Here is a 23,385-nt window from a genome sequence, read left to right on the forward strand (position 1 = left end):
AAAGGCTGACCACGCGTGCCCAATGCGAATTAATGGAGGTACGTGACGATCCTTTCGTTCTGATGTAATCGAGCTGACCTCTGACTGGGGTTAACTCATTTAAGTGCCTTTAAATGTGTGTGTAAATGAATAACTTAATAAATTCTATAGTTTTGGTATTTTGAAATTTTCACCCTTCCATTCAAGCGTTGTTTTGGACTACAAACTTAAACATATTTATCCCGTCGCCCTATTTTCTTTCCTCTTATCAGCCATTGTTATCCACAGGTCAACATAGACCTTTCTCTATACACTAGACTTTTCTTTTCCAACAGCTGCTTTACTTTTATCGTCACATCTTGCTGCAGGGCGTCTCACGCTCCGCAAGACACCACTAACCGACAGAGAACAAAGGTAATCGATATTGCCCAAAGGATCAACAAGTTGAGGTGGCAGTGGGCTGGTCACAGTTGCCGTAGTACTGAAATACAGAATATGATGGCTGATACGACAAGTGCCTGAGATTTTCCCTGAAAATTCTGACCTAAAAATGATCTTCGGTAGATACTCGTAGCGCTAAACAATGAGTTTACAATTTTATATTAAAACAAATAGACCAACATTGTTTTGCGATTTTATGCCCAACTCTCAACATTTATGGAGTGGACTATAAAATTATAGCCCTTTTGTTTCCTAATAAAAACAATGTGACGTTGCGCGCTACAACGATGTGACAATTATTACAGGACATAGGTACAATATTAAATCAATTACCCACATTGAATTTATGCATTGNCATCTCATATATTACTCCAACCCAAAATAAGTAGCTAAGGCATTTGTGTTATGGAAATCGGGAACGACGAACCACAACACACCCAAACTAGAGACAATGTGAAAAGATAGTTTTCTATATTGTCCCGGCCGGGAATCGAACCCGGGACCTCAGGATGGGCCCGGCACACCTTGAAAACCGGTGTGTGCGCCTCTCCGCCACGGAGGTTGTCAAAAATGTTACCTAAATGTAAAATAAAATAAAATATTAAAACTTTATTTTCTCAATATTCCCATATAAGAGAGAAAAAAGAAATGCACGGAAATTCATTGGATATTAGTATGTATCATCTGTGATAGGTTTCGTTTGTGTCCGCTACTTTTCGAAAAGTGGGGCAAAAAGTTCCCAATGTCATTTTCCACGTGAGTCAATTTGGAAACCGCGCGCAGCGGATGAAAATAATTAAATATGGAAAAAAAAGTTTTGTTTTCTTTACGTAAATCAATTAAGTTGCTGATTCTGAGTCGATCCTGAAAATTTAAATACTGATACAAAAATCACCCTGTATGTTAAAACAAGTAAACCAACATTGTTTTGCGATTTTATGCCCAACTCTCAACATTTATGGAGTGGACATAATAAATTGTAGTCCTTTTGTTTCTTAATAAAAACAACGTGACGCTGCGCGCTACGATGTGACAATTATTACAGGACATACAATATTAAATCAATTACCCACATTGAATTAATGCATTGTAGTCCATAGCGAAAATAATTACAACAAACCCGTTACCAATTAGAAGACGACAGTTTTTGCTATAAATCAAAAAAAGATTAATTTAACGACCATTTGATTTACATGCATCGTAATTGTTGGCAATTAAGTCTCTCTATTTATGGGTATCGGCCATATTATTTAGAACTCTTGTTAATCTTCGTAGAGCTATTAAAACTACACGTATATGAGTAATTAATACGTGTTTAGCTTATATGGAAGGTGGAATGCATTGGTTGATTTGTATAATAGATATCCAGCTAGATTGGGTCTAGTCCGGTATTACCATACTGGCGTTGTAAACAAGTCAACAGTGACAGCAAATTGGAGTTCAGCTGCGGCTGGTAAAAAGGCAAAAATGAGAAAGCTACAGTATTACACGGGCCATTAAGTTGAACTTGCTGTATTCTTATGCACAATAATTGAAAACTTGATCGATTTCACGGTCACATGGTGTTAATATTCACTTAAACAATAGGCGCAGTGATCTCATTACATCCCACGCTCGTAACAACAAATATGACATAAATATCATTGAATTCTTAAGTTGCTCCTACCGTATGCATCCTAATATAGTCTGTCATAGTTGATATTAACTGTACGAAGGTCGTAGAACATGGTTAAGAATTAAAGATTTAATCTTACGCAGAATAATGTCAATTCATCCAAATTCTTACAGCCAAAATACTTAAAAAATATGCTGCAAATTGAAAACACAATATGAATCCCAACTAATATTATAAATGCGAAAGTAACTCTGTCTGTCTGTCTGTCTGTTACGCTTTCCCGCTTAAACCTCGCAACCGATTTTGATGAAATTTGGCATAGAGATAGTTTGAGTCCCGGGAAAGAACATAGGATAGTTTTTATCCCGGTTTTTGAAACAGGGACGCGCGCGATAAAGTTTTTCTGTGACAGACAAAATTCCACGCGGGCGAAGCCGCGGGCGGAAAGCTAGTTAGATTATATTCGTAAAATAATATTGTAATATTGAGATAATATTACATTAATTTAATTTTATATAATATTGAGATAATATTACATTAATTTAATTTTGTTTTTACGAATCTAATGTAACCCGTAATAGTCCTACTCGTATTAGGTGCGACGTGGGACGCAACATGACCATAGAAGTTTCCTAAAATGTTCAATAAGCTTACTATAGCTATGACTAGTGGGACAGGTGCTCTATTTGATTTAATATCCATTTTATTAAAAGTTAAAAGTTATCAAGAATTATTGGTTATAACATTTTTGTTAATTAGTTTTTCATCGGCGTTACGGTATTGTAGAGTCGTTCTTGTTAAGTATACTCATAAAACTTAATCAAATGAAAAATTTAATAAAGCGGCTATCTATTTCGGTAGTTACAAAACAATTACATAAGTCCAGCGTTACATAAGCGTGGGATATTCGGCGATGGCTGAGCCATTCATGCATACCTCGCATATTTATTGTTCTCACTCCCACATTGTCAAGTTTACGGCCGAAATCGCGGAGGTAATGTTATGAAGTGCGTTATTTAATAAGAACGTTAAACGTTAGTAATTATTTGTTTAAAAAAATATAGGATTTACACGTTTTCTATCATGTTATTTTTGTCAAATTCATAGGTATGTGTTTGTAATAGGGATTTACCGCCTCCGAATAAATTACAAACGAGTTAAGAGATGTAGTTAGTAACTATAATCTCAAATTAGAATAAATAATGAAGTTAATGTAAACTTATTTCTAGTGCCATGCTCTAAAATAACTGCCTACTTATTCAATGCCATATTCGTTGTTAATTTATAAAATTACTTGCAAAAGGCCTATCCAACTTGGACCTACGTCCATTCTTGTTTTTGAATAGCTCGTAACTGTACTTGCCCACTCTTACAATTGCAAGACTAATCGCGGTAGGATCGCAGGACATTTCGCGTTGGCGTGAATGCATGACTGATATGGACATCACGTCCTCGGCAAGAGTTGATACGCAATAAAGGCTTGACGAGGAAATGCCGGCTAAAGCTTTTATGGGGCAACAACGCTAGCAATTTCTGCCCTTATACAGTGCCTGTTTGTAATGGAGGGAATGAGTCAAATAAATAGCACATTCAGAAAAATAGTAATACATTAAATAAATAATAATACATATCTAATAAAATATATTATCTAACGCTCCTATAACGTTAGTAAAATCATTTTATTGAATAGCAAGTATTTAAGGAAATATTTTGCTTTTGTGAAAATAGGTACTTTAGCGACAGAAAATAATTAAATTAAAATTTTAAAGAGATCAGTGCTTTTCTCAAACAGCGCCATCTAGGAAATATAAATTATTACTTAGTATTTCTACTCAACGCTAGATGGCAGTGTGCCTTGAAATGAACAGCGACATCTATCAGAGTAATAAATAAACTTGTTGTTTGATTTCAAAGATAGATGGCGCTACCTATTATATTAGTTTCAAAAACCGTCGCTAGATGGTAGCACACTGAACTTTTTAATATTTCATAGGAGTATTTCTAACAATCTCTCCCAGTAATTTCACTGGTATTCAACCTAAACGATACACACAACACTTATCACATTTTGAAAGAAAGAAAGAAAAAAGTTTGTTGTTGTTGTTTTATTTCTATGATTTTAATAGATTTTAATATAATAAAAAAAAAATTAAAAAAAAATGTTTATTCCCAATAAATCTTAATACAAAATATTCTTATAACTAGCGGCTTCTGCACTAAGCATAGCTTGTATCGCAGTAGCCTTTTTAAGTTTTTACATATGTATTGATATCTTTACTTTGAGGTCTGGGAACACAAATTCAGGTAATTTATTACTGTAGTATGTCAGTACTTAGGGTACACAGACAAACTCGAAAAATTTCATTCCTGTTATTAGTTTCATTTAAGAATCGGGTTATCATAATAAAACTCATCGTGGCACCAACAACAAAATATTTATTTAACAAAGATAGATTTAATAATTTCAATCATATAAACTTAAAAAAATATACCCCATGAGTTCGTAAATAAAGGCGCGTGCGCACGGGTGACTTTTTTGTCGCCAAGGCAGTATTCTGTGTTATCCGTGATACATAGTATAATAAATTATTAACTGTTTCTTTTAAACATTTTTAAAGATAAAAATAGAGACATATCTACTGCACCCTACTGCCAGAGTGACAAAAATCACCCGCGCGCGCCATAATTATTGTGACATAAAAATCTATAAAACTAGCATAAGTGTAGGAGGTAGATAAATTCAGATAATTTTTTTAACCCGTTTTAGCTACCGTAAAAAATATATAAAAATGAGTACCGCTTTAAGACACCAATTTATTCATAAATGCAATTTTATATTATTATTTTACAATTTTAAGTTTAATGCATCTTTGTTTACTTATTTTTAACAGTTAGAAATTTGTTTTTCTTGTAAACAAATGAGAACAACATGGCATTGATAAAATAAGTCGACACACAAACGATGCAGAAATCGTGGAGGACAAAGGCAAGCAGATACGCCAAGTACACACTCGATAAACACGATGCGAAAGCCAATAGAAGTTGCAACCGGGCCACTCCTACATGATCGTAAGTACCTGAAACAAACAAACTTTTGCGTTGGAATATGCATTAAGCAATTTATCTTCTATCTGTGCCCGTAACTTAAAAAGATTTAGGACGCTATTTGGATCAAATATGTAATTGCTCAATAATGAATAATAAATAAAAATAAAATAAATAAAACTTCGTGCGAGTGGAAATCATTTTACCAGTTAAGTGGTCTAGTCCACCGATACCTAGTATCTATTTCAGACAACATCCAGTATAGGTCAAGCTACATCTAGCTAGGATCTCTATTCATCTGACACTTTATGACACTAATTTGTTCCTTAAACAGTCATTAATTAATTACATTATGCTGTTAGAGCTCTTATGAAGCAATTGCTAAATTAACCAGAAGCACTTAATAAATGTCAATAATGTATCTCGTTAACTATCAACAAAATAACTAGGTTAAACAAAGCTCCGCTGTTAACAAACGCTGGAAATATCGATATGAGGTATCGGGATTAAATTATGAAACTAAATATTGAACGGATTATGAACCGTCGAGTTACAGAGCGGATCAAACGGCGGTTGCGGCTTATTTCAATATCGGACTGAAATAACACAATGGCCACTAACAATCCGAACCGTTTACGAGCGTGTTCCATGGAATTAACATTTTAGCGGAGCAATAAAAGATCACGCAAACCTTCTGCATATTCTAAACAGCGAACGTTTTATTGGAATCAAATGTTATTACGACTTTAAAGACCATATAAAGACAATAAATGCTGTTATTTTGTTGTAGTGCATAAATAAAAAAATAAAACAGGTGTACCATAATTTTGATTTTATTTAAGCTATGCGTCTTTTTAACGACTCCCGTTACTAAGTATCTACTTAGATAAAATTATTTTATAGAAGTATATGTATACTATCGGGTCTAAATAATTACGAACACAAAACTAATTTGCAACAAATACTTGCAAATTAAAAAACACATTACGTCATTCGGAGATGTTGTAATACACGAGAAAACAAAGTAAGCAACTGTAAGTACCTACGTACAATTTGCAAATAGAATCGAACTTGTAAATTACATTCACATGTTTGAATCGTACCGACATTTCGCACTTCTCAAGAGTACAAATGTTAGCCTATTACGATAACAGTTATTCAGCTCGTGAGCTACCAAATAAGCGTAGAGGTGTAAGCTATAGGAGTTTCGCAATATTTTTCTCGTGGTGCAGTCACGACGGCCACGACTCGCAATGATGTGCGAATTGCAATTTAGAAACTAGGGTTGCTTTCACGGCAACTAGGTACTTAGGTAGTACATAGTTATTTTCTTTAAATACTTAGGTACCTTTTCCATTATCAAGTAATTCTAAGTGTGCTTAAAGTCTGAAACTAGGTTAAATAAGTCATCGTAACACAAAAGATAATTTAATTTACCATCTAACTCTACATTTTGAGAAATCTTACTCAAAGGATTTATACATAACTCTTTCTTGCTGTTTGACGAACGATGTACCTACTTACCGCAGTTGTCTAGAAACTTATGCAGCTGTAGAAACTAAACTTTTCGAAGTGCTTGCAGTTAAAAAGTTTTGTACCTTACTCAGACGGCAGCCAGTATTTTTTATTAGAGTGCGTCTTAATAATACTGCACAGATGGAATTTTGGATTCCTTCTTTTGTGTATTTTTTTTTGTACATATTTTATACCTTTTAATATAAAATTTTGATATTGCTTGCATACTATTGTAACAGCCCTAAGAGTGCGGTGTGCAGTAATGCGGTGTCGTTTATTGGCATTGCAATTTGTAATCGCCTTTATAAGACACATAGTAAAGGATAATCTCTTACTAAATTCGCGGCAAAATTGAAGAACATGCCTAATTTACATGATTATATTATTATTAAGTCTTAAAACACATTCGTAATAATATCATTTTAACATTCGTGTAAGTAAACACATGAAACATACTTTTAAGTGTTTATGACTCGAAGTTTTGTTTTTTATCAGAAAAATAATAATAGATAAGGTATGTGTAACTTTTTTAAATAAATATAGTTATGCAATGCAACTGTTATCTCGTTGCAGCAATAATACCTAATATTTGCAGAATTCCTATTCTTAACTCTACCTACTATCAAATTCGTTCAATGCAGCCGATTTATCTAAAGCATTGCATAGGGACTTTCATGTATTTAAGTTGTATAGGTAGGTACCTAGTCTTCTTTATTTCTCTTTGTTTTTAGACCTTACATTATTTTTAGATCTTATTTTACTATAAATATAGAACTTACTTTGTAACATAGACTTATTTCAAAATCAACAAACCAACTCACCTAAGAATATCATCAGACAATAGAACATTATTCCGTAAATGCAATTCGGTACTTCCAGCGCAGACTCTTTTGGAATGATCCCAAATCCCTTAGAATACCTGCGAAAAAAAATAAGCCGAATACAAAGAGCCCAGTAGATTAAAACTCATAACCGAGCTGTAAAGGTTTTTTAAAAAAGGTGTTGCTCCCATCTACAAAACCGTACAAAATACTCGTAGTAACAACTTCTGGGCCATAAAATTAATATTTATGAACTTATTCTTGTACTAAATTCAAACGAACTAAAGCAATTTTAAGACGAAACGTTTGCGGGAGCCAAAAATCCTTGTACCTACACGTAGTAATATCAGAGTTCTATACAACAGTTGTTTAAAATGTAAATTAACGTCTGTATTAAATTTTCTTTCACAACTTAGAGCAGACTTTTTTGGAGCGAGCTTATGAAGGCAGGATTACATAATCCATAAAGGCTTGCGGTGTTTGCCTTTGAAATGCATATTTTATGAGGAAAGCTGGCGCGAACAATATCTGCATGAAGTGACTCTTTATCGAGTTTCAGGTAAAATGTAGAGTCATCTCTTGATAAGTTTTCGAACATTTACTACCTAGGTATACTTTTTGTTTGAATAGGCGGTTTTACAGTAAAATTTAGACGATCTACTTAGGTTCTTATTTAAATACTAACTCTGAAGTCAAGACTCTGGAACAGCTGGCATACTCCGAGAAGTCACACATGGCTTTGTACCCCGGCCGGGCCTCGGCTGCCATCTCTACATAGAGGGCGTAGGTAGACACCAGCACGCCCATGATCCCTGCTGCTATGATAGCTCGGCTGTAACCCTTAGTCGACATCTTAAAGTATTTTCCAAATATGAGGCAACCTGAAATTAAATAATATTATTAATAAAAGCTCTGTTAACTCACATTATGCATCTTCATCATCAGAACAGAGCAGCATTTCCTACCTAGCAGGGATAGCATGTAAATAACTCGTAATATCAAAAGAATCAAACATTTAATTACACATAAATAAAAAGCACTGTTTAATCTGCAATGTAATTAAGTCAGCGGTAATTGTTTAAGAATCTACAGCGAGCAGCGATTTTAAGTTTTCATTCTACCACGTTCTTATTTAATTATTATTGAGACATTTTTCTCATGAAAGCTTCGGTCGGTTTTCCATCCTTTGTAAAATAAATTTTCTCGTTTAGTCTAGAAGTTTGTTTTTGTTCGAGTAAATACTTATATCTTCATTTGATACTTAACATTCAACTTAACACTTAATACTTAGGCAAAGCGCAATTAATACAAAGGCTTAGCAAAGCGCATCCGCATTTATGAATAATTAGATAGATTTAGATTCAACAAATAAAGTTGTGAGTCCGTAAACTCACTCAATAAAGCTCTTGCTTGTATCAGCACTTATAATATGTATTTACGACGAAGTACTCTAACTTATAACAAATCGATAACGATCGAGTAAGTAATAGAGCTTCCAAAGCAGATTTAAAAAACTGAATCCGACATGATTGCCCTCTCGAATGGAAGCTTCTCGGAAACATGCATGCAATGTGTGCTTACGAGTTATTACTTTATTTATACTGAAACGCCACTTACAGCAATAATCCTAAGCTTAGAGCGAGCTTAATATCTGTATATTGCGTCGGTTGAATGTGAAAATGGTATAAGAGAAAATCTGCCAACTACTTCATCATAATCATAACTTATCATTAATATTAAAAGTGTCTGGTCACCGATGAAGTCCGAGATATTTATAAAAAGGCTGCTATACAAGTGTAATCAGTATTAGTTAGCTTTCCCAGTTTTCCCGGTACTAAAAGTAAGTAGAGCGTCTGTGTTATTATTTTAGTTTTCTATTCCATTATTAAATATTACGTTTCCGCTATGTCAATTTGTTTTGACCAACATCCACATGTCAGTACAAAAATTAAAAAAAGTCCCTTATGAATGTTTTATCCGCGATATAATTCCAGTGCTTTTGTATTCGGAACCAATGTATGAATGTTATGATTATTGCCTTTCATACTAAAGACCATAATTATGTGATATCTACGTACTACTACTATTTTTATAAAGTTTCTATGGATGTACCTACCTATCTCTAATGCGCCACGTATTTAATAGGGGAAACCTATGAAATCTAGATCTAATGACTTGCCTACTGTTTCGACGTNCCTACATAATAGAGTTTTCCGACACTTAAGCTATGTGTGTGTACTATGAAATTGTTAAAGGTAAGTAGATTACTTAATTCGACAATGGACCACGCCTGTACAACATTGTACAGTAGGATATAACAAAGGATTTCATTTTAATTAATAACTTTACTGTAAAACACCACCTTGTAGAGATAGCAAACAAATACCAAATTACCAAACGTAAATGACTTTCAATATTAAATTATTACGAAATTGCTCATGGATATTACAACGCGATTAATTATGCATTACCTACTAATTAAAACATCGAAATGGAATTATTGTGAATATTGGAAAATTAACGCGCAGTAAACAGAATTCACACAAAGCTCGTCAATTTACATTTAAAACGTTCGGACATTCAATTTAAGTTAATAATGATTTTACAGCGCTAGCCAGATATTGTTTATTAATTTCTGTTGATACTGCTTTTACACGATCTGTCCAAATGGAATTTACTGCACAATTAATGAATTCTCTGCTTCGTGGTTTATTAAAAACAATACATCGGCAGATAGTTAAAAAACTTATTACTGGAAAGAGATGTTGACAAATGACTGTTTCATTGGTATTTATTGATTATAGATGCAGTAAATAACGATTGTTTATGAAACTTGATGCCAGCATTTTTGTTATTCAGTTCTAATCCACAAATTATAACATGTTAAATCTTATTTTCAAATCNTCCAAAGATAATATAATCCTAACACAAATCACTTCGCACGCTCTCTCTATAAATCAATTTTATTTTGAAGGGGAGCCGTACGTTCGTAGACAGCCCACAAAGAAAAAAAAGTATGTATAAAAAGTCGCTCAGCGCCTACCTACTTCGTTACCCACCCCTTCGTGTACACTCGGCATTTGCTGTTTAAAATTAAAAAGAAAACAAACAGCTAGCTCGCGGTCTCCGTTTTATTAGCACATGCCAGTAAAAATAATCGTATTAGCACTCGACGCCGTCCAAACATTGCAATGCACTAATAGGGTACTATTATACTTATGGTAGTTTTGTTTATGACCGTAACTTTAATAAAGCTTACTTTTATTAGCTTTTGACCGGCGTGGTCCCACCAATTTTGGTTTTGCTTCATAATAAAAATTCTTGAGACATTTGGGAAAAGTTTCTTGCCTATAAGCGTTAATTAAGAATTTTAATTTTATAAATAATTCAGAAATAATTATAGTCCTTAAAACTAAAACCGAAAGAAAAAAAAAAGACAAAAAGCCCTACGGCAGAATAAATTAAATTAGATTGTGCAGTAAGTTCTTTACATACGAGTAACTAGGCACTTATTAAATGGAAACGTGGTAACTGTAATCGTGCTTTTATCGGTCGGAAATTTTAATCAAGTACAAAGCTGCTTACACATACTTTATAATATTATTACACTTAAAAGTAATAAACATCTCACCTTTAACACCGTGTGGAACTTATTGATAAAATAAATGCTGAGTGATACGAGGAACGCGTCTATTGATTAATTACTTTAGCGCTGATAAGAACTTAATTACCGTAAAGGTGGTGCACACACACGTTCATTCTGGAAGATTCTGCGCTCTACTGATCTTATTTGTCCTCACGTCCTACGCAGATTTTACCGAATTATTTATTCATGATCGATAGCTAAGAGATAAGTGAGATGGTGGAAAGATGTGTTCATGAGTTCACCACATTAGTCCAAGTCACTGCACCTGTTTGTAACAATATTGTTACTAACTCTTAATTTATACCTACACTTCCTGTTCGTCATGCAACTCTTTAAAACAAATCTTCTAAATTTTAATTTTGTATCATTTGAATACATTCAGTAATGGAAGTTTAGTAATTAAATATCAGCTTTGGTTCGTTCTTTTCATTCAATTAAATGATGTCCACTGCTGGACAACACCCACCCGACCCGTCACAGAAATTAAAATTCATCATTTCAATTTTGCCCGACCGGGAATAGAATCCGGGCCCTCTTAGCATAATAGTCAGTTTCTAAATAAACCACTACAGCAAACAGTCGACTTTATTATTATTATGAACGCATGTAACTTTTATTATTCAAAATTCGTTCCGTACTTTTGCGTGATAGAATAACAAACAGTCGCACATAAATTAGCGCCAAATTAAGCGGAAATTAATTAAATCTCTCTATTATACCTACCACATGAGCTGAGCAAAGCATGATTTGGTAAAAAATTAGGTACAGCACACGAGATGTGCTGTATAAGGTAAAATTAATATGAAACTAGACTTAAGTTAATCAAACTAATTAATGCCCAATTATTCAAAACATTTCCTATGTTTAAATTATGTTACATAACATCCAGTCTAATCTGTGTCATTAAGTAAGGCACCTATGTACTACGTGGTATTTAATTATGCGTAATTAAATATTATTTATCTTCCTTGCAATGAACTTGTGTGTGTAACTTACATACACATACTTTTTAAAATATTTTTTAGAAACATTATTATGTCCATCCATTTAATAATAGCTGTGCCTACACTGGTAATTTAATTATTATATCAATCAATAATGACGATGACTGTATTGATATGATTTGATTCCGCTAGAAGTTAAATTTTTGTGACCCACTGATTCAAGAGTGAAATTACCTAAATATTAAACACATGAACGTATCTACATACTTCAACAATTAAATTTTAAAATAATTGAACGCAACTTTATACTAAATGTCAGATTCAATCCGTTCAAACTTCATTTCATAGAAATCAAAATGCTCTTTTCTGTAATTTTTGATGCACTGTGTCATTTTTCGTACTCGCAGTGTACTTTGACACCAACGAACACAGGCGCAGCTGGAAAACATACTTTAAAACGAGAACAAAGTCATCACAATACGGTGCCAACATAAGAATTTAAACTCAGCAATATTTTATCTCTAAAACAATTTTATTTTTCTTAAAATACAAGTACTTTACTTATTTTAATTAAATGCACGATATTTTAATACTTTAATGAAGTTATTTTACTTTAAATAAAAAATCTACTTACCTAAATAAAACTACGGGCAATCCTGAATTGAACGATGATAAAACGAGACGGCGTTATTTGTTAGAGCAGTAAGAGCGAGCGCCACATTGCCAATGACGCCCCATATCGCGGAATGTAGGTTTCGTTGTGTTGGTAGCACTGGTTTAGTTCACCATCGCGACCGCAACGTAGCGTTAGCGTCGTGCAACACCTTTCATTGTATTGACTATTGACTGATTCTGAACACTGAGAATAATGTATAAAGTTAATTTATCATATTATTGCCTTAGTTCTTGTTGAAATCTATCTTACTATGTTTTAGTTTAAGTGTAATCATGCCTCCGTTTACGAGAATGTGAAAGAAGACAGCCAGTCGGGTGCTACGCGGCCATTTTACTTGCAATGCGGCAACGGTGTACGATCCGCCATTGGAAACGGCCTGTGTCTTTTTCTGTGTGCAAGATTTTTATTTTGTCGAATATCGTGGCATAGAAACAACGGATAACCATGTGTGATAAAAGTGTTGTGCGGACTTTTGTGTAGTGAAGCACGGTGGTCGGGTGATTCGAATAATGTGCGAACGATGGAAAACGAAGTGAAGCAGCGCAATCAGAGAAATAGGCGAAGGGAGCGGGCACAGCGCATGCAAGCACAGCGAGAGAGCAAAGTTAAGGATGGGGACAGTGGCGAGGACGAGTCTCCGGCGAGAGAGAAGCCGCCTCGTCCTCCGGCCAGGCGGAAGAAGTCGCGGGAGCCGCTGGGAGAAGAGGATATCATTGATGGTTTCGCCATAATGGCATTTCGCACCTACGAAGATCTAGAGGTGAGCAGTAACCGTAGCACTACCAGCATGCAGTTATTTAAACGATTATTATTACATTGTAGACCGTATTACCACATCCCATAAACTATGTTGTTTACAATATCCTATTATTGTGTAGTCCCGTTGAACGGCATCAATATCAGACTCATTTAAGAAAAAACGGGAAAGATTATGTTCATTATAATTATGCACCATTCAAGCCAAGGTTATTTCGAAACGAAATCCGAAGAGTAGGTGTTATTACTTTACTGCACAGCATGTTACATAGTACCTACCTAGTACGGTAAACGTACATAACTTACTAATACCTAATTAGATTCTATGAATTATAGTGCTTTCATATATTTAATTACGCTTTGAAGTTAGTTTCTTCTTTACTTAATACCTACTCATTACAAAAACGGCGCTCTATAATCGCTTTGGACGTCGCCTCGGAAGTGCATTGACCCATCGAATGAACCCTGAGCAAATGGCTTAAAAAATCAGTGATAATAATAATGAATTATATTATTTTTCTGTGTGAAACTAATAGTATGTTATTAGTAAATTAAGCAGCACTTCCTAGTTACACGTTAGTATTATGTGCGGTAGGTATTGTTAGCGCGTATTGTATAGGTATTATGTAGTGAGCAGCTGACGACGGGCGCGCCGAGCGCGGGCCGCTCGCCGCACCGAGTGCAGTCGCGGTCTCCCACAAAGTGTAAATTTGGTCTAAGTGGCTTTCGCTCGTTTGTGCTCATTTATTGCTCCGTCCTCAAATGGCAATATGTTGTGCACGTTGAAGTCTCGTATGTGCACAATAAAACTACATTCTGCGCTATCGTTTTAAATTATGGCGACAGGCTTGCCGTTTGTGGCTCGTTGGTGCGGCGGTCGCGTATATTATAGGTCCGAACAGGTTCCTTTGCTCCTATTTAATTCACAACATGCGGTCTGCAACGCTTATGCAATTTCTATTTACTTACAATGGCTGAAAGTTAATTTCTACGCGAAACAGGTTTTTTGTAGCAATGACGACATATGGTGACTGATGAATTGAATGGCGTAAATAAACTAAAGTTACTATCATCCACAGACCACAGAGTAGCTTCACCAAAATGTGGTGGTGTGTGGGTCTACTACACACATTTTAGTTTCGTTGATTAACTGGTGATTTAAGTAACAATGCAAAATATTTATGCAGCCTAATAAATAATCACATCCACTCGACTTTGGTCCTACTTACTTACTTCAAAGTAATCTGAGAACAGAGATTAAGCTTCTAGGAGTAGCAGATAGGTGTAAAACGGTGATACGACAAGAAATATTATAGTTCTCCACTAATTAAGCCTTTATGTTTCAAAAATAATGAGGTTCGGCGTAAAAACAGGAAAAGTAGGTTGGTATGTTATTATGAAACTGTAAAATAGTTACTCTAAAAAGTATATTTATTTTATGAATAAATAAAATACGCAAGTGATTCATAAAATACAAAATACATATTTATGAAACAGTTATTTTTCGTCCATAGTTTGTTTTGTAGTATTTATTCCAATACAATAATTTTAGCTATGTAGTATAGTATTCCATACAATAATTTAGCTATGTTCCTTAAACTGTATCCTTGTTGTATGATTATTTCTTTGCCTTATAATCAGATAAATCAGTGTTAGTACACAAACACAGTGAAGCATAACGTAGCCCCGCCATTTGACACCCGCGGGGCTGTGAACACTATCGGCAGTATTTTATTTACGGTGTTTGACGTTTTTCCCACGGTGCATTCGTCCATCCGTGTCTCTTCCGCTCGGTGACCAGTGACCACTCTAAAATAATACTTTTCATAATACAATAATTTTACAGTTAAAATAATAATTATGTAATTTAATAAACGCGATAAACAGCGTTATTCTTAGCTTATCCAAAATACCGCGTTATGACGCTGTACGAAAAAAATAATAAAGTATGCTCAACTTAATTTGAAAAGTTTGACAAGGCCCCTTCTACCTGATAAGCGTCCGAAAAAGATTGGATGTGGCATTTAGAAGTTAGCGAGCGTGAAATATTGCGGACATCAGATTTTGGAGCAGTGAATCCAAAATGAATAATATTTTTACCTATCTTGTATCCTGTTATAAAGAAGTTAAGGTTAGATACAAGTCTTACTACTAAACAAATAGGATTAACTTTTATTAACACGATTTACGAAAAGAATCTTTACAAAGTAGCTAAGATAAATATTGTGTAAAATAAAACGCATCTATCCAAAACGCCGCAATATAAAATATGGAACGGCTAGCGAAACAATTTCACATAATGTAGAGACTCGAAGATCAACGATTAAGTGTGTAAATAAACCACCCTAGACACCAGACACCCCTATGACTATGGCCCATTCCGTCGGCTTCTCCCCAGAGCACGTTGTTAGCACGTCGTGACATAAATACTTACCTGACCTAACTTTAAACCACTTCGTTTCGCTTCTACTACAGTTACTTTCCGAATTTTATTACGCCACTTAGATTTTCAACGCCCAAGTAGGCGTCGAAAGTTGAAGAGTTATGAGTAATACTTTTGCGCTACATTTAGGAAGTACTCAAAGTTTGAAACTGTCAGATGTTTTACTTTATATACTCAATCAATATTATGTTTCGGTTTTCATTTTTTGCTTCTCACTTCAGGAACTAACGCAACTTGTAATCGTGGTTGGTACAGGTACAGGCACACACATGTAATTACAATGACGATAACTGCGTATGCGTAATATAAATATTTATTGAAATAACAAAGTTGCATATCTATTCTAATTTGAGGTGGATTAAGTATTTAAATTTATTTAAAAACTTTACTTTCAATAATAAAAAAAGAATTAAATTGAGATCACACGATCAGCTAATGATGCACAAAAGACGCTACATTTTCCTTATTTTCATCCATATAAATTTACTTACGTACAGACATAAAATACGATCTTATTACAAAACACGTGGAGAAAATAATGGAATATTTACATACGGGAAATCTCTCTGTCACCAGAGCTTCAACTAACACTTCTGTCTGGTGCATTTACTCAAAGAATATTGTAGAAAATTTGCTTTTGTCTTGGCGGTTACGCTCGCCTCGCCCGCCGGGGCCGCACTTTCGCCCGCAGGGTAAAGTTTTGTTTACCATATGGTTTAAAACACGTTCTTCTGGCTTTGGGTCTTTAAAAAAAACTTGCTGTCGGTAAGGATTATATTTTTAAGCTGAATATTTGCTCATCTACTTAGAGTTTCAAAAAACAAATCTCTTTCTCATTAAAAATAAATGACGAACAGGCAATTTTTATCCTCGCTAATTACCTGTACCTATTTGATTAATTAAAAGATAATGTTTGTTTGACGAACTAATGAGTGTTGTTCTTTTTCAAAGGATAGTTAAATAACCTTTTTTCACTTTAAACTTCAGAATTAATTTGCTTTTCAATCAGTTAAAAAAACAAAACTTAATAAGTTCTTGAAATGTAGAGCACACATTTCAGTCAACTACTGTACACACTACATAATAAATTGCATGGAAGAAAATCTAGTTTATACTTACTTGTCTACACCGTTTTATTGACTTTTATTTCTTATTCCACCACATCCCGCTCCATTTTCCTTGGCGCCGGAGTTAAGCTTCGATGTTCAATGCATTTGACAGCAATATTTACTTGAGGCGGATCTTTACCGCTATCGTGAACTCCGCTTCCTTTGATAAAGTCCCTGCAAATGCGAACTTGCTTAGCTGGTTGGAAAACTTCTTACCGTAATTGATTTACCTGAAAAATAGCAAGAAGCGACTGTAACATTGTTTTATTTTTTATAGGTCAATCTTCCTTTATTTTGGAAGTGGTGTTCACGATACAATGTTTTGTATATCTGCAGTTTGAATTGCATCCAATGATCATCATGATCAATCAATCGATATTCGTCTTGTAAGAATTACTCCCGAGATTATCCATGTTCCATAAAGCTATGGTCTATTTAACTGACTCGCAACAAATACTTGGGTTACACTGTGTAACTTAACTTACACATACAAATCTAAGCAAAGGAATAAAAAGATTTACGAATCAATTTAAGCTTGCAGTCCATATCCAATTGATTACTTTTTAAATTCAAAATAAACCATATTCGACCATAATATCTACGCTAAATACTTGGCATAAAGTGCTTGCAAAATGCTACCAAAATATTTATGTACACACTAATGGATAACAACAACAAATAAATCCTTCAGTGGCAAAGAAAAAAATACCTACTTACAAAAAGACGAAATACAAATAATGATCTTGTTATTGCCAATAAAAGGTATCTCAGTCATAATAATAACTGAAGAAATAGATTCGGGGGAGAAACCTATTCAAGAATATTCTGCAAACCAAGTTATTCGGTTTCCAATTCAGATGGGGTGAAAATGATTACAAAGCCCTTCAAATAGCACTTTATCGTTATCGAATTCTGATTACCTACCCATTATGGTTGTTTTAAATTCTGATAATATGCCGCTTCTTTATTGAATAAAATCATTTGTTTTATTCTTTCCATTACGAATTACATATTACGGACTATGCAGTAGCATTAATACTATTTTGTTTGATAACGAACAATATTAACATCGTTGAGGATAAAGTGCTTCGTATTACGAAATGTACCGATATAATCTATAAATGTAGGCATATATAATCAATTCGTGTTTTAATAAATAAAATAGTACATTGATCCTCGGAACAAGGCACTACAATAAGATTTGTTTACCTACGTTTTTATTAAATTTTATAAGTAAGGTTGCAGATCGTAGTAGAGTCGTGGTAACCTATATTTTGGCCTGTAATTAAAACATAGGTAACTAAGAAAAAAAAAACTCGTTTTAACAAATAAAAGAATCTTATTGCCGTTCTGATTTTACTGTTAAATGTATTACCCACTTCAGAAGCTCGTTACAAGATGTGCCAAGTGCCCCAAGTGGCGAAAATCGCGATGTCGGTGGAGAGCGGCGCCCGACGTCAGGGATAGGTTGTGGGGCGCTCGCGGCGTATCTCGGCGATCTGCCCACGATCGACCGAGGTGCCCTCTACTCCTCGGCCATCGCGATCAAACAATCTGATGAGAGCCCCTCAGAATTAAATGTGAACATGTCCCAGTAGCCGTCTCCCTTCCATACTCAATTCTCAATGACGTGACGAGAGAGCACTCAACAACCTCTTATCGGATTTAACGTTTTTTAAGCGTAACTAATATCATACAACGTTTCGACCTCTTATCGCCGGAGGCAATAATAATAGCATTGTGTTTTTACAACGAAAGGGAAACGTTACTAATTCGCTACATACATACTATGAAGTAAGATGTTTTGATTTAACAAAAGCTAATGTAATTTTTTATGATTTTAGGAAATATCGATGTTATTAATTTACTGCATTTCTTATCCTATTTCGTGAATATGTAGAGATCCTTGTTACATTTTTCAATGGAAATTAGACAGGGTACAACATAATATTTGTAAAATTTTCTATGCAATCCTTATGGCCTCAATAACATCTTCAATTTTATTTTTATCACTCGAAATCTAATTTTGTTCTAGAAATCTACTTCTGTAATATATTTCTGCTATCACAACATTTCTTCTAATATATCAGGCGGCCTTAATATATTATTTGATTCACGAAGAAGTAACTGCATATTAGCGAACATTAGTGTTCGTTGCGGGGACATAACATAAACATTAGTAATATTACTCCATTAAAGTTGAATACTCGCCGAGCCGCTGCAAATTTTACCGAGAAGTTAGCGGCAAGTATTATGGATTATAAAATTAAGCATTTCCGTTCCTATACCGTATATCTTTCTATGAATAGTAATTATTGTTTTTAAAAATACATTTATTAAAACGATAAATATTAATAAGTCTATTAGCGACGTTATTAACGTCTCTGTTACGACGCCACCACTCTCGCGTCTAATATTCAAGATATTGAATGATTGACAGTGAAAGTTATGTTTAAAGCTAGTATACGTCCTTATTACAGCGGAGGCATAATTGCATAACCATCAGCTAGCAGTAGCAGCTAGTTTTAAAGTTAATTCAATCATTATTCCGGCCGCGAATCTAGTCTCACGAGAATTAACTGCAGTTCCGAGGAATGTTAAATAATTGCCTCATTTTACTTACGGCTACCGCTATTGAATTAGAAATTATTCTAACTTAGCCTTTAATAGTCACGATTTAAACAAATTATACATGTTTGTATTTCGTTATTAATAGTCAGATGATATGGATACTTAACGCCCGTAAACATATTATGATGTTGGTGTTAAATACAGATGTAACAATTAATTAATAATTAATGCATTTACTAATCTTTAATTTATTAATTTCGAAACACCTAGAGTTAATATTTTGATCGAATGTGTGATAATATGAGTTTGTTTAGGCCAATATAAAGAAAACTGAAAGTGTTTACAAGTAACATTACGTAGGTATATTATTATTATTGGAAATACTTTCATTTCTGACACGCTACGATTTTAGTTAATAATATACTTACAATACTACAACACACTTGTGTATTATTGCTACGTTAAGTTTGTTGTAAAAATTAAATTCAGTTTATTTGAATGTAGTTTTTAGGCTATTNGTCTCTTACTTAAAACAATAGCCTAACTATTGTTTTAAGTAAGAGACAAGAGTTAAACTTTTAAATATTTCGGCACCAAAACAAAACATTAGTTATAAGAAAATAGTAATTGTATTCATGGAACGCAGACGTTCAGAATACGACGTTTGTTTTTCATTTAGTCTCACCAAAATTTATTCATTTTACAAAATCACTCAGTCAAAATATTAACTTGGCCGACATGTACCAAACTAAATAGAAAAAACCTTAGCGCATAAAACTATTGAAAAGTTGAAAAGTAGTTTTAACGCTGGCATGTTGGAGCAAATGTTTGTGTGGATACAGCCTTACCCCCACCGCGTGGGGTGGGCGAGGAGACAGGTAATCGGTTCGTGACACGCGACGAGCGCCGCGACAGCCGTTTACAAACATTTCGATTACGTCCCTCATATTTGTTTCCACGCGCCACTATTTTTCCCTCGCTCAATTAAATTGTAAGTTGTCATGAGACTTACTTAATTGCTTTTACGTTTTCTTCGCTCTATGATTTATGGTCGACTTTAAGTATTAATCTACTTTGAGAACTTTCAGAAGCTTTTATTGGAAAAGTATTTTTAGAACTGTGGACTAAATGAATGAATAATTGTTGTAATTATTATTACCACAAAATAAATAATGGTTGTTATTACTGACAACTGTGTTGTATTGTAAGCTCTTGAGTGTATTTTTTGCTTTACCTGCAAGCAGTTAAACTGGCCTTTATAAGACTCTTTTGTTGATAAGTTTTTGTCAAGAGTTTTTGCTGTGCGCCGACAGAAGTATTGTTTTTTATAATGCTTTTTTGCTATCTTGTTTCTGAACTTTAATTTTCTCATGCTTGCCATAATTGTTTTTGAATAACATTTGTTTCTTCTGTTTTCCATTTTTTTATTTTATAATGTTCATTAAGAGTCTTTTTAGGTTAATAAAGTTATAACGGGTTAGTAGTAGTTTCGCACGATTTTCCTTCGCACGAATGTGCGAAACGTCCCCTTTCAATAATATGTTTTTTAGTAGGCGTTTCGCCCGGATGTATTAAAAGTATTCAAATCGCGTGCGAATCGACTCTTTTTTGAACTAGTAGTATGCGATTACTAGTTCTCAAAGGGGTCGATTCGCACCCGTTTTTATTACTTTTGATAAAACCGGGCGAAACGCGTACTAAAAAAAAATATTATTGAAAGGGGACGTTTCGCACATTCGTGCGAAACTGTTATAACGATACAGCACTTGACGGCTGTAATATTTTAAAGAATGAATACATATTACAATATACTAATTTATATTTATGAGATGCTATAACTATGACAGTAACAGTTATACTATCACGTCAGATTAATGCGCAGGCAAATTAATTTAACCGCTCTGAGATCACTTGGTGCAGGATAATCGTTCATTACTATGCAGTTCAGTGTTCTAATCCTCAGCGCGCTAACCTCGCTAGCTTGTCTGATGACTTAATTAATGACCCGCCGTGTCGTTAATTAAACAGCTCAGGCAAATTGAAGTTCACGCCTGCGCCTGCGGCTGCCTCCAGATTAAAAACAAAATGCAATTTGGAACGCGTCGTCCTCGTTCAAACTTTACTGGGATTTTAGCTCACATTACCGGCTGTAGAGCGTTAATTCCATAAATAATAGGACAGGCGTAACGATAAAGAACATAGGTAATGTGGAATGCAGTACAGGACTACAGGTACAATGGCTAAACAGAAACAGTTAATTCATTCAGTTGTTGTTTATAAAATATGACAACTAAATTCATAGTATTTTTCTGTGTAAGTTATTGTTGATAANATTACAGCATTAATTGCATACTAATCAAGCATTGGATGATTATAAATTAGTCGAAGGGATTCTGCTGAATCACTGAGGTCATTGAATGCCCTTGCATTCCGTTGTAATAACGGAGATTCACATAGCCGCTGCATTAAATGTTTCCGTATTGAAGCGATATAGAGTGGACTTATAATGACAAATTGCTTGAACAACCTATTATGACGTTATTACTCTTATAATAGTGGTATCAATGCTGTCACATTAGTGATTAATTCGTTGTTGGTGAAGCAATTACACCAAATGACCGACCGTTGTCGGCGGGCCGAGCGCCGAGGTGTGACCACTTTGTGGCGTAGGTAGACGATTATTACCTCGCGGCCCACTGAGTTATTGACCGATGCTAATTATTTGACGGCGTCTTGTAAACATACGTCGTGAGGTTATACCGCGATAATATGTTAATCGATTCACTTAAAGTCACGACTCATTCCTACAGCAATAATTGCCTTTTCTGTTAATTGTACAACATTGATTTGTTTGCCCTTAATCTAGTTGGGTGGTGTCCTTCAATAAAGTTAATGAGGCGCATGTTACAGTCAAAACAATGTTATGCACCTAGAATTAGTTTCCTTTTTCCTACGGGACGCTGCCCGCCCACCGAGCCACGCGCCGTCGGCAGAAAAATAGCTCGCCAGATTCTGTGAATTCGTGATAACTTTTTTATGAGACTGAAATGAATTGTATAAATATAATATAAATATAAATCTTCGGTGAAAATCACATAAACTCGAGAGAATTTGCTTTCGTCGCAGTCCGAAAGTGATTTATTCGTTGTTTCCTTTTATTTATTTCGGCAGTCATATTCTCTGTTGTTTTTAGTAATGGGTTTTGTATTTGTTTGTATGCTATTGTAACAATAAGGTATCAAAAAAGATGGTGACGAACAAATTGTAATTTTGTAATTGTAATATCCGAATAATAAAGCTTTCGATTGTAATCAAAAGCAACGCATCAAATAATTATTTAATGCGTGCATGTTATTTTAGACCGGAAACTCGTGTTCACACAAAGTTCTTCCGTGAATAATACTGAACAAAATTGTATTTTTTAACATCTTTCCTGAGCGGCATGCTTTTATTTCACCTCTTGTCTATTAATATGTCGTTAATGTTTACAAATCGTGTGAGTTATCGCTTGTGCGGCGCGGGACATGGTTTATTGTTATTATTTATTCACATTAGGCGGCGGTCACGGCAACACGTGTACTGGCACGGGCCACTTAACTCCTGATTGTATCTTACTAATTTGTTTAGTCAATAACATTTTCGCCTTGATCTATTGCCCTTTTCCGATTACGCTTTCCATCTTTATATGCCTTGACTGTCATGTTACTTACTCTATTGTTTATGAACGCGATTTCGTGAAAATGCATGGTGATTATCGTTTTGTTTTATTTTTTGAAACCTCCCAGTCATAAAACTGTTCAAGTTCCTTTTATTTGATAGCCCTC

The 23,385-nt window shown here is 34.5% G+C and overlaps 2 protein-coding genes across 4 annotated transcripts in view; one reads left to right on the forward strand and one right to left on the reverse strand.

Moving 5' to 3' along the window:
- Positions 1-4,453: 4,453 nt before the first annotated feature.
- Positions 4,454-12,736, reverse strand: Vkor (Vitamin-K epoxide reductase). Of its 2 annotated transcripts, none has more exons than XM_028315481.1 (4): positions 12,641-12,736; positions 8,102-8,297; positions 7,417-7,514; positions 4,454-5,112 (listed from the first exon to the last, which is right to left on the reverse strand). In XM_028315481.1, the coding sequence occupies exons 2-4, from the start codon at positions 8,266-8,268 to the stop codon at positions 4,910-4,912; spliced, it is 468 nt and encodes a 155-aa protein (XP_028171282.1). In that variant the 5' UTR covers positions 8,269-8,297; positions 12,641-12,736; the 3' UTR covers positions 4,454-4,909. The 2 variants fall into 2 exon arrangements, with proteins under 2 accessions (XP_028171282.1, XP_028171283.1); XM_028315482.1 differs by lacking the exon at positions 12,641-12,736 and adding an exon at positions 11,048-11,179 and having other exon boundaries at positions 4,463-5,112.
- A 66-nt stretch (positions 12,737-12,802) lies between these two features.
- The window catches only part of tay (tay bridge kinase), a 61,066-nt gene continuing 50,483 nt past the window's right edge, over positions 12,803-23,385 (forward strand). The window contains exon 1 of one of the 2 annotated variants that reach the window (XM_028315475.1): positions 12,803-13,442. Coding sequence is in view for 1 of the 2 variants with exons in the window: in XM_028315479.1 (XP_028171280.1) it covers positions 13,203-13,442 (240 nt within the window). In the remaining variant the exon portion in view is untranslated. The remainder of the gene's footprint in view (positions 13,443-23,385) is intronic. The other variant, XM_028315479.1, reaches the window with a different exon arrangement.

This window comes from Ostrinia furnacalis, unplaced genomic scaffold (genome assembly GCF_004193835.3).
Source record: "Ostrinia furnacalis isolate ACB-3 unplaced genomic scaffold, ASM419383v2 OfSCF5129, whole genome shotgun sequence".
Classification (NCBI taxonomy): domain Eukaryota; kingdom Metazoa; phylum Arthropoda; class Insecta; order Lepidoptera; family Crambidae; genus Ostrinia; species Ostrinia furnacalis.